The following is a 15,358-nucleotide window of genomic DNA, read 5'->3' as shown; positions in this document are numbered from 1 at the left end:
CCCCAAGGGAAGAAACGGAAACAAAATATCAGAGGGGTGACCTGGGGGAGGCCCTCAGTTGGGACGGGGCGGGGGTCAGTAAAGGACCCTGGAAATACTTGAGAGGACAGAACACGGGGCCATCGTGGGTCTCGCGCTGTGATTTCTGGGACGGGTGTTCACCCCCCTGGGCCCCAGAGGAGTTCAATCAGAGGTGGAGAGAGCTCTCGGGGGCGTTTGAAGAGGAGGCACCTGGTGACCGGTGGGGGGCATACTCCACGGAGGGTGAAGATAAAGACCAACTCTGAGGGTTTCGGTGGGGATGACTGAGAAGGAAAACGGACAGAACCCGCCCATTCAAGATGCCAGGAAGATGGAGAGAATCACGGTAACAGCTAAGGGAAAGAGGAACACGGCAAGGGGGCGATCCAATGACCCACACGGCCTTCTGATAATGCCAGTGAAGGGGGTAGCACTAAGGCAAGTCTCCCAGCCTGGGCACTGCTGACATTTGGGTGGGATCAGTCTTTGTTGGGGGGTGTCCTGCACACTGCAGGGTGTTGAGCAGGATTCCTGCCTCTGCCCACTAGATGCCAAGAGCTTCTCTCCCTCCAGCGTGACAACCAAAAAGGTCTCCAGACATTGCCAAACGTCCCCTGGGCAACAAAATTGCTCCCAATTGAGACCACTGCACTAAACTTTACACACACACACACACACACACACACACACACACACACACACATATATATATACACGTATATATATGTATATATATATGAAGGGGGAAGAGGAATTAAAGTTCTGGCTCAGAGAGAAAGATTTCTTCCTTCCTTTCCTCGAGTGAATTATTGTATCATTCTAGAAAAAGATGGATGAAATACTACTGTTGCCATAAATCCGCAACTTAGAAGTGTGGGAGCAAAACCAAACAATTTAAAATATTAGAACCACGAAGCAGACTGTCAGCTAACTTTGGTGGAAATGCAGAGAGTCATTTCTTAAGAACAGTTACACTTTTCCATCAGAGCTTGCTAGTATCTCTTGTCTCATGACTTAGGGGCAAGACATGATTTGGAGGTATCTGCAGTCAGTTGGAAAACATCTCGCTCCTTGACGGGAGGCATGAGCTGTTAAATCAACAGGCAGGATCCTGTGCCATAAAAATGACAACTGTCCTGGCAAGGAGAACAGACTGGCCGTGGGAGAAATGGTTTGCTTTTCACAGAATAAAGGTGCAGCAAATGAGCTTCTCTCCCTGATAAATGACTGCCCAATCTGTTTCCAGGCACCAGGCTTCAACTGCGGGTTTGATGTGACCTCAGTGATAAATGAAGAGACTGAGCTCTGGGAGTGGGGTTTAAATCCAATGTCAAGGACTCATTCGGGCTTAGTAAAGCCTAGAGAAGATTATGCTCAGTCTCTAGAAGACTCAGTTCACTTCAAGAAGTCCTTATAACTGAACTTTTGATAAATGTTTGACGACAGCCTGAAACAGCTCTTTCTTCCATGATCCAAATAATTTCTCCCGTCTCCAAATATTTAACTGACTTCTAGCTACACAGCGAGACCACTCATTCAGTTTCCTGGAACACATCTGGCAAGCTGTTTGTTTTGCAAGTTTCACCTGCAGGGAATGTGGCATAAAGTAAATGCATGTTTATTGAGGTTATCTTATAACCCAAGTGACTGGTATTGACCGAGGTGAAATTAACACAAGCCTCTGCTCCCGGCTTCTCCTCTCTTTCCTCCTCGCCTTCCTCTATCCATCAAACGTCCACTGCGTTCCTGCTGTGTTGGTGCTCGTCTGATTCTGAAGATTCGGAACCGCTGTCTAAGGAGCACTTAGTTCTGCTGCCTGGGGCTCCTGGGAGAACGGATCAGACCTCACAGTTCTCTGAAGGGGAGTCACCCCAACCAGGTGAGCTGAGTGTCCCAGCATGGAGATCGGCCCTCACGTGGGAGCTCAGGGCATCTGAGCTTCAGGCACCTTTGGGAGAACAGGACTGGAACTCCCAGCTTCCCAGTGTTTACCAAAACTCAGAGGCGTGAAATAATATTTATGGAAAATGGCCTGATTCCTGGGTCATCTGTGGATTCCTCTGTATCCAGTGAACTTGGATTAAACTGGATGCAATGTTCTCCACCTGATCTCACTCTACCAAAGAATGTATTTGATGAAAATATGCATTAAGAGATGTTCTAGCTAACAACCTCCCCCCTCAATGTGTTAAACCGTGTTCCATGAGGAAGTTACCAAGCACACTGTTCACTACAGACCCATCCTAATGGTTATGAGGGCCTGTTTGTTAGAGCTTGGGTCAGGGACCCAGTGGAGCATCCAGCTGCAGCCTGATGTAGCTTGGCTTCAAATATATTAATGAATGAGTGATTTGATCTCACCTTATGAACACTAAAGCACTGCACTTGTGTTGGCTGCTGGAAATTTCGGAACAATTAATAGCAATAGTGTATGTATGCATGTACTTAATCCTCACAACGATTCCCAAGAAAGAATGCCTGTCTTTATCCCCATTATGCAGATGAGAAAGGGAAACCCAGAGAGGTTAATAACTTGTGTAAGTGGAATAACCAGGCTTTGCAGGTGGGCAATCTGACTCCAGGGTCCTCAATCTTCATTTACTCTAAATGTAAATGGATTAAATACTCCAATCAAAAGACACAGAGTGGCTGATAGGTTACAAAAAAAAAAATCCATATATATGCTGCCTACAAGAGACTCACTTCAAATCTAAAGACACACTCAGACTGAAAGTGAGGGCATGGAAAAAGGTATTCCATGCAAATGGAAACAAAAAGAAAGCTGAGGTATCAATACTTAACATCAGACAAATAAACTTCACCATCTTGCCTCCTTCCCCGTGTGCATCTTGAACGTGGTCAGAACTTTTGCTATCTGATTTTCATCTTATTGCATCATCCTCATTTTTGTTTCTATCTTATCTTTCAAGTTCCTTGCATGTTAGTTTATTAATTTAAAAATATTTTTGCATTGTGTCCATTTTTGTAAGCTTCTTAAGGGAGAGATTTAAATAAAGTAGGCACATACATGTAGACAAGTAGGTAAGCATTTTTCCTTGATAGTCTTGCTGCTAAAATGGTGACAGCTGTGTTGGATGATGTGTCTAAGAGATATTCAGCTGATGGAAAACTATATCCAAGCATTGCTCATTAAGGGCTCTGGAACTGGCCACCACCCATGTGGATGACTGGAATTCTACTTGGGTGTCTTATTGAAAACTCAAACTTGTAAGTCTAAAACTATTATTTCTATTTAATCTCCCATTAACGGCTCTTATTCTTGACTCTTCTACTTTTGCTAATGGTGTCATCAATTTCAGATCCCTAAACTGGAAACCTGAGATTCAGACAGCCCCCTCCATCCTGCTTCCTCAGCTCCCAAGTCCATCTCCCATGGATATGCTTCTTCCATTCACCTCTTTCTTTATTTTCTTTGTTTCTTTATTTTCATTGTTTATACTGTGACCACTACTTGTCTGAAAGTAGGAAGTTCACTAAATAACTGCCAGCACTTTTGAGTCAGACAAAGTTGGGTCCAGCTCCAGGTTCTACAATCATCAGCTGCATGGCCTTGGCTGAGTCACTTAACTTCTCTGGGGCTCAGTTTCCTCATCTGTGAATTGAAACAATAACTACCAGTCTCATAGGGTTGTGGTTAAGATGAAATGAATTCATATGGGCAACACGTTCAGCCTGCATCCCTGAGGCTCAGGATTTATTTAGTTTCCTTCATGATAGGTTAGAGAAGCACATCACTCTGCTTGACATGAAAAGCTTCTAGGAGGAAAATGTCAGCAAGAATTGCTTTATGCCCTGGTTTAGTACTTCCCCCCCATTCCACACACTGAGAAACCTACACTGATGTATGGCTTCGACAACAATCTAAGTGCCTGAAATGTTAAGTATCTTTGAGATTCTCAGTGTGTATAGCAAAGAGTGATGGTTCTTCCTTCAGTGTTTGTTTCCTATTAGTAGCATTAAAGTAGGAGGGCATTTCTCTCTCCACTTACCCTACATAACGATAGCTTTGGTGTTTGTGCAAAAATACACAGCACTGAGATAATGCTTTTCATTTCAGCAGAGACCAAAACTATTTTCTACTTTTGCCAGTAAAGGTAACTATGGTTATGAGTTTCAACATATGCTTTAGTTACTAAGAAACTGGCAGCAGAAGATCTGAGAATGATTCCTTACTTCTTCCCTGTTCAACTTGGTGGAATGTCCTAAAGTTTCACCAAAATTCATATGAGGAAGCCTAATCCCCAATGTGATGGTATTAGGAGGTGGAGCTTTGGGGAAGTAATTAGGTCACATGGGTGGAGACCTCACGAATGGGATTCGTGCCCTTATAAGAAGAGACAGGAGAGAGCTGCTTCCTCTCTCTCTGCTCTCCATCTGCACCGAATAAGGACACAGAGAGAAGACGGCCGTCTGCAAACCAGAAAGAGGGCCCTCACCAGATGCCAAATCTGCAGACTTGATCTCAGACTCCCCAGCTTCCAGAACTGTGAGAAATAAATGTTGTTTGTGACCCAGTCTATGGTAATTTCTTATAGCAGCCCAGCTGAGACACCTCTAATATCCCCAGGCTTACCCAGCATTGGAATTGCTGTTTGCATGCATGACTTTTTCCAGACTATAAACTCTGGAGGGCAATTACAGAGGGGCAGTCATTAACAAGTAATTGGCACTTGCCCCAACGGGTAAAGAAAATCTACGCTGGTTGACCTACTAGCTAAATAAAATCCCGAACAGTCAAGCCAGGCAGCTCCTAACTCAGGCAGAGACAGAACTGCTAGCCTGACTCAGTGAACGTGGATGGGCAATGTTTATTGCTCATTGTTTTGTCGGTCAGCTCGGTTTTGCTAATAAACTGAGTAAGCGTAGGAATCTCATAGATGGGTCACTTGGAGCCTGGGATCTTATTTGGGGGATTGAGGGAGAAGAATGATGGAGAAATCCTAGTGCTAGCCACAGCGGTATGTCTATGGGGCCAACTCAGCAAGAAACAGAGTGAGAGGTAGTGCTTACAAACTAGTAACTACCCTCAGCCCACAACCTGCTGTCAAATTTGTTCTGATAGAATAAATAAATAAAATAAAAAACTCATTTAAAATAAATAACTTAAATTTTTAAAATAAAAATAATTAAAAAGAGAGCAATAATACAAAGCTTAAAAATTTTTAACGAGCACCAGCACTCATACCTTGATAGGAATACAAGCTCCCTGTTACCTCTTGCTTCTCTGCCTCTCCCCTCCCCCCATTTTTCTGGCACCACAAGTCACTTCTTCCAAAGTGTCGCTGGCAATGGGCATCACTCTATTTGAAATTGTGAATAAAACTAGAGGTATGGCTCATCACAGCAATAGTGTAATCAAAGTATGGGTTTACATGAAAGTTTTCATCTCTGTACTTTGGTTTTGACATATTTAAGTTCTCAGTAAAATTTGTATTAAAAAGATCAAAACCAATTTACATAATTGCTAAGACCAGCGATGACCCTAATCATTGATTCCGGCATGAAGGACGGACTTCCTTAATGATAGGGCAGGCAAAGTTCCTTCAGAGGTCGAGTAGGGGAGGCTCCAGAGTGCAGCAGAGGGAATGAGGCAATAGGGAGGGGTGAGGAGTGTGGCAAACTGGGGAGAACATGCCAAGATGGGGCAGCTGCTTCTCAGCTGGTGATTGTTGTCATCAGGAATGAAGATCAGGAGATCTACCAATTTTCAGGAGAAAGTTGAGATGATTATTTTTTAGTGAGATGTTCTTTTACAAGAAGTCTACATAAGTCAAGAAAAACATACCTGTAACCACAAGTGTGCTATCATGGCTTGAGGTCTAAAGGCCATGGCTGGGAAGGAGCAGGGGGCTGCTATGGGTCTGGGAAGTGGTGAAGTCCTGACATTAAAATGAAGCGCCTCTGGGGTGTGTAAGCTCCCCATTTCTATCAACCCTGAATTCCAGCGTGGAACATGTACTTTTCAGGTGCATGCTCCAGGGATTACGAGAGCAGGGTCAGAATGCAAGCCTGTTCTCCATGTAATGTTTCATTTTTTGAAAATGCCTGCTTCTTTCAACAACAACAATCAGTTGTTACACATAATACAACCAACCATCTAGTCATGTTGTCTTTAAGCTTAAAATCAGAATGTGTTGTTTCACTTACGATAACACAAATGAAGCAAAACAAAGGCAGATAGAAAGCCCTGCTCTGACTAGGTGCTGATAGACCCCTGTGCATTCGTTTTCCCAGTGGGTAAGTAGCCTGTGTCGGCATGTAGAAAATGTGGAGGTAATTACAAATAAAAGCTGACTTTCAAAAGACTTCTTCTATCCAGACAGCTCTGCCTCTTTTTGGATTTAAGAAAAACACATGAATCCTTGAGAAATCCAATATATTTTGCCAAACTAAATATCTGGCTGTGTTGAATATGTTTTGTTGCCAAACTAAATATTTGGCTAAATAATAAATAGAAAATTTTTTGTTTGTAAACAATAAATGGAAAGTTTTTGGGTTTTAACTAGAGAGACAAGTAGGTAGGCTACAAAAGGCAAAAGGGACATTCATTTTTTCATAAAGACTATATCCATATTATTATTTCTCAAGCATGCTATGACCCCAATCAAACATAATGAACTTTCCTTTCAGATTTTCACTGAATTTCAAAATATTTCTAGGATGATCTTACCGAGATTCTAATTAAATGTTCTAAATAAAAATAGCTCGTATTGAGTAAAAGCTCCCTGCATGGATCTGATGCCATATTTCATTTATGTCCAAAAACCCTTTTACCTATTCTGCAGGAGGAAGCAATGGTATCCATACGTGAAACAGTGTACAAACCATAACTGTATTATTACCGCTATTAGCATTTTTATTACCCACTCTGCCCATGGAGCATTTTTCATATTAATGTCTTCCCCACAGCCTCAGGAAATGAGTGGGATCCCCACTGTATATAAAAGGACACTAATTTGCAGAAAGCTTAGCTACCATGGTAAGGGATGAGCAGTCTCACGTGAAAGCCACGCTCCTTCCACTCTGCCATGAAGGTAAATACTCACGTATTAACAGTGGTGGCTGTCAGGAGTCAGGATGCAGCTCAAGGGTAGCTGAGAAGGCAGATTTTGTGGCTGCCAGTGACGAGGGCAGAAGGGATGGGGCACCCGTGGAAGGAGTGCTTGGGTGAATGGTGTGCGTACAAACGTGTGGGTGCAGAAGCCAACATGGTGGGGGGCTGGGGAAGAAGAGGAGGGGGTGAAGCAGCACGAGAGCTGTGGGCGGAGGGAGGTGAGCCCTGCACCCAGAGTGCCCGGGTTATGCAGCTCTGCTCCATAGCCCTGCTCTATGGCTGCTTGTTCTATGACCTTGGGCAAGTTACTGCACTGCTGTGCCTCAGTTTCTCCATCTGTAAAATGGTCCCGGGTTGGGGTGCCTCCTAGGCTTGTTAAAAGTAAAGCCTCAGGAGGCATTTATTAAGTTTTTGAAAATGTTAGGAGAAAAAAAAAGGAGAGCGTTTGCATTGGGAGGAGCAGAATTGTAAAATGGCAGGAAGGAAGCGAGAGGCTGGGCTGGGAAGCAGGGTGGACACACGCTGCTCCATCATTCATTGAACAGACATGGGCAATCGCTCTGTTCAGCGCCCCCTGCTGGGACTTTGGGGAACACCACATAAGACAGGGCCCCTGCTATAATTTGGATGCTGGATAAGAAACACACGTCTAAACAAAAGCAGGAAACGATATGCAGCACGTGGGAGGACAGGAAATAGGATCTAGACACAGGGGGTCAGGTGAGGCCAAAGAGCCTCAGGTAAGCGTGCAGGAGAGGCTCCTATGAAAGTGGGAGCCTTGGCACGGCTGATGGGTGAGATCTGAAAACAGGGTGTCTTCCTGTGCATCAGAATCACCTGTGGAAATGGAGATTTCCAGCCCCTCCCTCGGGTGTCCGGAGACCATGTGTAGCACCCACCACAGGGCCTCTGATGCAGATGGTGGGTGCACCCCTCCTGGAGGGTGTATGAGTAGCACTTGGTGCTTGTCTGCACAGACGCACAGTGCACGTTTGAGGGCGATGAGGAAACTGTAGGGAGAGGGAGGGGACGGGTCAGAGCAGGGGCGTGGAGGCAGATGGTGGGGGCCCTGTTCTGGGAGTAGGGAGGACGAGAGGAAGGTGAGGGCGCTGTTAGCAAGCTGGGTGTCTGTGGAAAGCTGGAAACGTGAGCTCCAAGCTTGGCCTAATGGTCAGGAAGGTGGACGATGGTTTTGTAAGCGGTCGGATACACAGGCTGGTGGAGCAAGTCTTAGCTGAGATCCCTGATGGAGGGGAGGGGTTGGGGAAAAAACATGGAAATGTCCACAGAGGAAGGCCTCAGGCAGGAGTCACTAAAGAGAAGAAACCAGAAGCTGAGGGAGAAGAGGACTTCTGGGCGAAGGTGATGGCTGGCTATATCAGAGGCCACAGACGGGACACAGAGAATGATCGCTTGGGGAATGCAAATCCGACTTGGATTTTGGAATTTGGAAGTACTTCCTGATCTTTAGGAGTGGAATTTCTGACATCTGCATTGGTGAGGGTTAGCAAAGAAGGAGAAGGTGAAAAGTAAAGGCAGTGGATAAGGACAAGCCATCCAAAAATTGTGCCTATGGGAAGGTGGAGGAGAGGCCTGGAGCCATTTGTTGAAGATCCAGGAGACCAGGGTCTGGTGGTGACAGAGTCGGGACCAGGAAGCCCGGCTGTAGGGATGATGGAGGGATGATGGAGGGTGATTGTGGGATGGAGGAGGGATCATGGAGGGGTGATGGAGGGATGATGGAGGGATGATGGAAGGATGAAGGAGGGATGATGGAGGGATGAAGGAAGGATGATGGAGGAATGATAGAGGAGTGATGGAGGGCTGAGGGAGGGATGAAGAAGGGATATTGGAGGAATGATGGAGGAGTGATGGAGGGATGATGGAGGGATGAAGGAGGGATGAAGGAGGGATGATGGAGGGATGAAGGAGGGATGATGGAGGGGTGATGGAGGGGTGATGGGGGTGATGGAGGGGTGATGGGTATGATGGAAGGATGATGGAGGGATGAAGGAGGGATGATGGAGGAATGATGGAGGAATGATGGAGGAGTGATGTTGGGTGATGGAGGGATGATAGAGGGCTGATGGAGGGATGAAGGAGGGGTGATGGATGAATGATGGAAGAATGTTGGAGCGGTGATGGAGGGATGATGGTAGGATGATGGAGGAGTGATGGAGGAGTGATGGAGGGGTGATGGAGGGGTGATGGAGGGATGAAGGAGGGATGAAGGAGGGATGATGGAGGGATGATGGAGGGGTGATGGAGGGGTGATGAAGGCATGATGGAGGGGTGATGAGGGTGATGGAAGGATGATGGAGGGATGAAGGAGGGATGCAGGGGGGATGATGGAGGGAAGATGGAAGGATGAAGGAGGGATGATGGAGCAGTGATGGAGGGATGACGGTAGGATGATGGAGGAGTCATGGAGGAGTGATGGAGGGGTGATGGAGGGATGAAGGAGGGATGATGGAGGGATGAAGGAGGGATGCAGGGGGGATGATGGAGGGATGATGGAAGGATGAAGGAGGGATGATGGAGGAATGATGGAAGAGTGATGTTGGGTGATGGAGGGCTGATGGAGGGATGAAGGAGGGGTGATGGATGAATGATGGAGGAATGATGGAGCGGTGATGGAGGGATGATGGTAGGATGATGGAGGAGTCATGGAGGAGTGATGGAGGGATGATGGAGGGATGATGGAGGGGCGATGGAGGGACGAAGGAGGGATGATGGAGGGATGATGATGGAGGGGTGGTGGAGGAGGGGCCCAGCACAGACGCTGAATGCTGAGTGGGTCTTCACGTGCCTCTGAGCATCCCTGCCAAGGGTTCCGTAAGTGGCTGTCACTAGCTAAGTTCCGGAGCAGGTGTGATTTTGTCAAGTGCCCTAAATGGTCCACAAGAGGAGGTCAGCTGAGAGGCCTCAGAATTGGGGCTGGGGTTAGGGTGAGAAGAGTGAGGCACTCACCTCAGCTGCAAAACTTAAGGGGGCACCGAAAAGCTCAGCAATCATGAGAAACAATATCCTAGTGCGATGTTTAGAAAATCAAAATTAATGCAGAAAAATCCAGAAAGAAGTAAAACACTGAAATTTAAAGAAAGATAGGGGCTGTGGACTGCACAGATCCCCCTCAAATTCATATCTTGAAGCCAAACCCACGAGATCTCTCTCTTTCTGCTTTGTGAGGACATAGCAAAAGGGCAGCCAGCAACAAGCCAGGAAGACAGCCCTCACATGAACCACATCCCATAGGACCTTGATCTGGGACTTCCAGCCTCCAGAGCTGTGAGAAAATAAATCTCTGAGGTTGAAGCTGCCCAGCCTTCATTATGGCAGCTGAGCTCACTAATCAGACAGTTTCTGACAGTGCTGTGCTGGGCGTCTTAGAGCCCGAGGCAACAGGAAAAATGTCTGTCCCTGTGTACATAATTTTATGTTATTTTTAATGGTTAATTTTTTTCAGAACATTAAAGATGCTGAAAAGGATTAAGTTTTCTTCCATTAAAGCCAGGACAGTAAAAATCTAATTAGTTCTGTCTTGGGTAAAAATAAGATATTTAGAATTAAAACAATGTTATACATTTTAATACCTTTATTGTCCAATTTTCCAATAGTTTTTCAACACTTGAATGTTCTGGCAATAAAAACCCAACCCTGAAAGATACACAACACCATGTAAACAGGGGTGCCCATTTTTCCTTTTCTGTCAGGCGTCAAGATTGCTTGGAACGGTACTGCTCAAAACTTAAGATTCTTCTAAGTTTTCTTTTATTGCTTGTTTGTTTTACTTTTCCCTTATTACTAAAGTAATTCGTACCCATGAAAAAAATAATAATCTGGAAGCAACACCTGAGTAGAAGGGACATATATTACCCCACTCACTCAGAAAAACGCTAGGGTTAATCTTGAGTCCGACGTTTCATGTTCTCGTCTCTGCCCACGAATGTTAAGAGAGAAGAGGACCCTCTCCTGATGCTCCGGGGGGTAGGCCCTGTCTGCGCAAGCTGCTGCCCCTCTGTCCCTCTCTTGGTTGCCTGTGGGAGGTGGCGGGGTTGGGGGGAAGCTAGACACACGGTGGGCGGGGAATGGCTGAGCTCTTCCTCTCTTTGGGGGAATCCAAACACCTCCAGCAAGCTGTGCTCTGGTAAGTTTCATCCCTCTGTGCTGTACCCACCACCTCTGCCCCGCGGCAAACAAGCCAGTGCCTGTCAGGGAGCCCACTGTCCCGAGGGGAAAGGGGTCTTGTTATTGACCCACAAGTTAACAAACCATATCTAGGGACTTCCCTGGTGGTCCAGTGGTTAAGACTCTGAGCTCCCAATTCAGGGGGCACGGGTTCGATCCCTGGTCGGGGAACTAAGATCCCACGTGCCACATGGCATGGCCAAAAGAAAACCAAAACCAAAAACAAAGCATATCTACACACACACACACACACACACATTCAGAGAAACAAGACACAACATAACAGAAAACCCCCCTCAAAAACCCTAGTTGATTGAAGATACTCAGTTTTGACCAAATCACCTTTTCAACCAAATTTCTGGGTGGTCAGCATGTTTTTGACCACGTTGTTTTAAATCAAAAGGCCAGAGGCCCTCCCATAATGAGTCACCTTTAAATAAACAGCTCTAATCAACTTTCTTGTATATTTATCTGGTATCAAGCAGCTACCAGACTGGTTGTTGTTTTTCTACCTTGTCTGCCAGAGAAAGAAGTTCTGTGAACAGACCCTCAGAAGCCTCCAGAATTCTCATCTTTTCTCATGAGACCTTAATCACTGAGGTCTGGGTTGTGCCTGCAATACAGTGTATGGGTCGCTGCATGACTGTTTTGGTCCCAGGATGACCCGTGGGCAGAGCCGAGGCTCACGTGTGCTGCGTGTGGCCGACACGTGTGTACCTGGGCGTGCTCCTGGCTGGGCACGGCGCTCAGACCCGTCGCCGCCATGTACGTGCTGCCGATGGTCTTGATCTTTTCAACTCCACTGAACTTTGGCTTGGACAGCAGCTGGGGAGCAATGACAATCACACAGTTACTCAGTCGGGTGCTGACCCAAGGCCAAGCATTTTCTAGAGACATTCTCAAATCCTAGCTCAGTCACAGGAACATGATACTGCTTATTCACCCTTCGACCTTGGGCATCGTGGGGAAAGAACACTTCATGCATCTCACAAAGGGCATGTCCTTGGAAAGATATGCAGTATAATGATTTACTTCCAGTTAACATGAATTACCTTTCAGAATTTGCTAGTGAAGGAAACAGGATAAATTATGATGCGAGTGATAATGGCCTCAAATAAATTTCCCCACTCTGTGTTTGAAAGACCTAAATACAAAATCATGATTCAGAGAGTGAGGTCTTCCCTGCATGGTGAGGGTGATTTATGACCAACTGTAGTGTTGAGGATTGACTTTTGCCCTCTGAAAACCTGGAGTGGAGGGAATAAAGATCTAGAATGGCCCCTCCCATCAGCCCTGACCCTAATATTTTTTGTCCCAGTTTCTGGCACCAGTAATCAGTTTCCTACTGGGCTCCTCCTCATCCACTACATTAGACCTTGGGGTGGGATGGAGGAAAGGTAAAAATAAGATAAGAAGCTGTAGGAAAGAGAAAGACTGGATGGAGAGAGCAAATGAAGGTAACTCTGGAAGGTTCTGTATCTGCTCAGCAGGACAAAGGTATGAACAGAAGACTGGGAACATCTTCTAGACCCTTCCTTGGTACTCCTGCTTTCAGAGGAGATTCGTTCAAGATCACACGTCAGAGAATCGAAGATAAGTGAGCAAATCCCACGATCACATCTCCATGAGCAATCCAACCTGAAAGAACGGTCACTAGTACTAGAGAGCATTTATTTTACCGAGGGGCAGCTGGAGGAAATGTGCCACCATTTTCCACTATGAACCCTGCACAATAGTGAAAATCTCTACTTGTCATTACTTCACCATGAGTCTTGAGTCAACCTCATGGTGACAGTGGTGGTAGCAGAGAAATGCACAGGTACCACAAGACATTTAGAACGTTGGCCTGAAACCATCATATTATATAATTTCATCACTGTATTTCAAAATTCCATCAATCATGATGAACCTATGTTCACTGATGTCAATTTTCCTATATTTGCAAAATATTGTTAAAAATGGTGTACCAACAATATCTTTCAAACCAGAGGTCTGTTTGTTCTTACTAGAAAACAAAGTGCATTGTTTCCTTTGTAGGCAGAAAATTGAAAATTGAAAAATGACACCTATTCCAATATCTAAGATGTATACTTTGTCCCTTCTAAAATATATTCTACCACATTCATATTGCTTTTTCAATAATAAAGCATGCCATCCTTGTACACTTCAAATTGATATCTGACATAGACCTTGGAGTTTGCACAGACACACATGCAAATAATCTACTATCTTTTTTATGTATAAAGAGATGGGCAAGTATTTTCCTTGGAGTTCAAGCCTTTCAAGAAAATTCATGGGCATGCTAGAGAGATATTTTATTGAACAGATTTTGATAGTTGTTTATAGAAATCATATTCACTTTAAAAATAATATGTGTTTGCCTCACCAAAATTAGTCAGTGACCTAAATCGAGCAAAAAGCTTAATGCCAACCACCAGAAATTTTGTCAGAGGACAAGTTTTAAGATATGCCATGATGTTGGACTAACTTCAAATGTGCCAGTCCAGAGGAACGCCAAAGTATGGGACTGGGGCCACCCCTGCCCATCAAGGGTAACTCTGAAGTACGTACATCGTCAAAGTCGGCAATGATCTCGTTCAGGAGCCGAAGGCATTCCAAGCCCTCCTTGTTCACATCCGATTCTGTATAGAATTCTTTGAAATCCGGAATGGAGGCAAACATGACACAGACACAGTCATAGGACTGGTGGTATAAATCCTGCCCGGGAGAAGAGGAAGGGATGAGCACTAGGAAAGCTTTTAAGCAAACACGCTCCCAATGGAAGTGCTTCTTTACGTTAAGACTGGTAAAGAAATCACCCAGTGTCCACTGCACCTGCTCTACCCTCGTCCCAGGCCCATTTTAGGCACTTGGCCATTGATCACAGGTGAAGGCTTCTAGTGAGCTGAATACAGGCTCAGAAGCGTCAACACCGCACTCCCACTGTCACTGCCGGTTAGTATGAGGTGCCCTTCCAGTTACCCCTCTCTGCCATCTCTACCTTAGACAATTACAAGAGACCATAGACTTCTCACTTAGGAAAAAACAACAACAACATTCTTTTAACAACTAAAGGGAAACAAGATGATTTCCCAAGCTACTATATTGTCCTAAAGTGACTCATTATGGCTACATTCTTTGGATTGGAGGCTTCAAGAATTTTCCTCTTCAGCGTCTCCTGAAAGGAGCGGATGAAACTCATCATGTTACTGCTTTACAATGGTGTGTTAGTTTCCGCTTTATAACAAAGTGAATCAGCTACACATATACATATGTTCCCATATCTCTTCCCTCTTGCGTCTCCCTCCCTACCACCCTCCCTATCCCACCCCTCTAGGTGGTCACAAGCACCGAGCTGATCTCCCTGTGCTATGTGGCTGCTTCCCACTAGCTATCTATTTTACATTTGGTAGTGTATATATGTCCATGACACTCTCTCACCCTGTCACATCTTACCCCTCCCCCTCCCCATATCCTCAAGTCCATCCTCTAGTAGGTCTGTGTCTTTATTCCCGTCTTGCCACTAGGTTCTTCATGACCTTTTTTTTTTTTTTTTCCCTCAGATTCCATATATATGTGTTAGCATACTGTACTTGTTTTTCTCTTTCTGACTTACTTCACTCTGTATGACAGACTCTAACTCCATCCACCTCACTACAAATACCTCCATTTCATGTTACTTCTTAATTACACCAGAGAGAACTAGTGAAATTCCCCAGACTACTTATTCTATTGTATTAGACACCAGAAATACTTGTTCGGGATTTCCTTTTGTTTTTAAATAGACTATAGTCTAAACTAAAAGTCTAAACTATAGCTCATAGTTTCACCCATAGACATGAGGAAAATTACAATGTCTTGTAAATACAATTTCAAGGTGTCTCCACACATAATTTTCCCCAGCATATAGTGAGACCTTCAAGTTCAGTGGAGATTTCATAAAGGAAGCGTTATTATGTGGGCATGGGGGCTGGTCCTGGGCGGGAGGATCTGCTCTCTCACCGGTGCTGGTGCATCAGGGCCCTTGGATGGCCTGTCCCGGGCAGAACGGCCAGGTGCCAATGTGGGCACCCT

At 45.3% G+C, this 15,358-nt stretch overlaps 1 protein-coding gene across 2 annotated transcripts in view; it reads right to left on the bottom strand.

The window, feature by feature from the left end:
• ADCY2 (adenylate cyclase 2) overlaps positions 1-15,358 on the bottom strand; it is a 433,285-nt gene that overhangs the window by 9,981 nt on the left and 407,946 nt on the right. For both annotated transcript variants that reach the window (XM_082380318.1, XM_082380317.1), the window contains exons 21-22: positions 13,856-14,002; positions 12,002-12,109 (exon numbers count right to left, since the gene is read on the bottom strand). In XM_082380318.1, coding sequence (XP_082236444.1) covers positions 12,002-12,109; positions 13,856-14,002 — 255 coding nt within the window. The remainder of the gene's footprint in view (positions 1-12,001; positions 12,110-13,855; positions 14,003-15,358) is intronic.

This window comes from Balaenoptera borealis (assembly GCF_965194805.1).
Source record: "Balaenoptera borealis genome assembly, chromosome: 2".
Taxonomy (NCBI): Eukaryota; Metazoa; Chordata; class Mammalia; order Artiodactyla; family Balaenopteridae; genus Balaenoptera; species Balaenoptera borealis.
The sequence above is the reverse complement of the archived record's forward strand: the minus strand, read 5'-3'. Positions and strand labels throughout refer to the sequence as shown.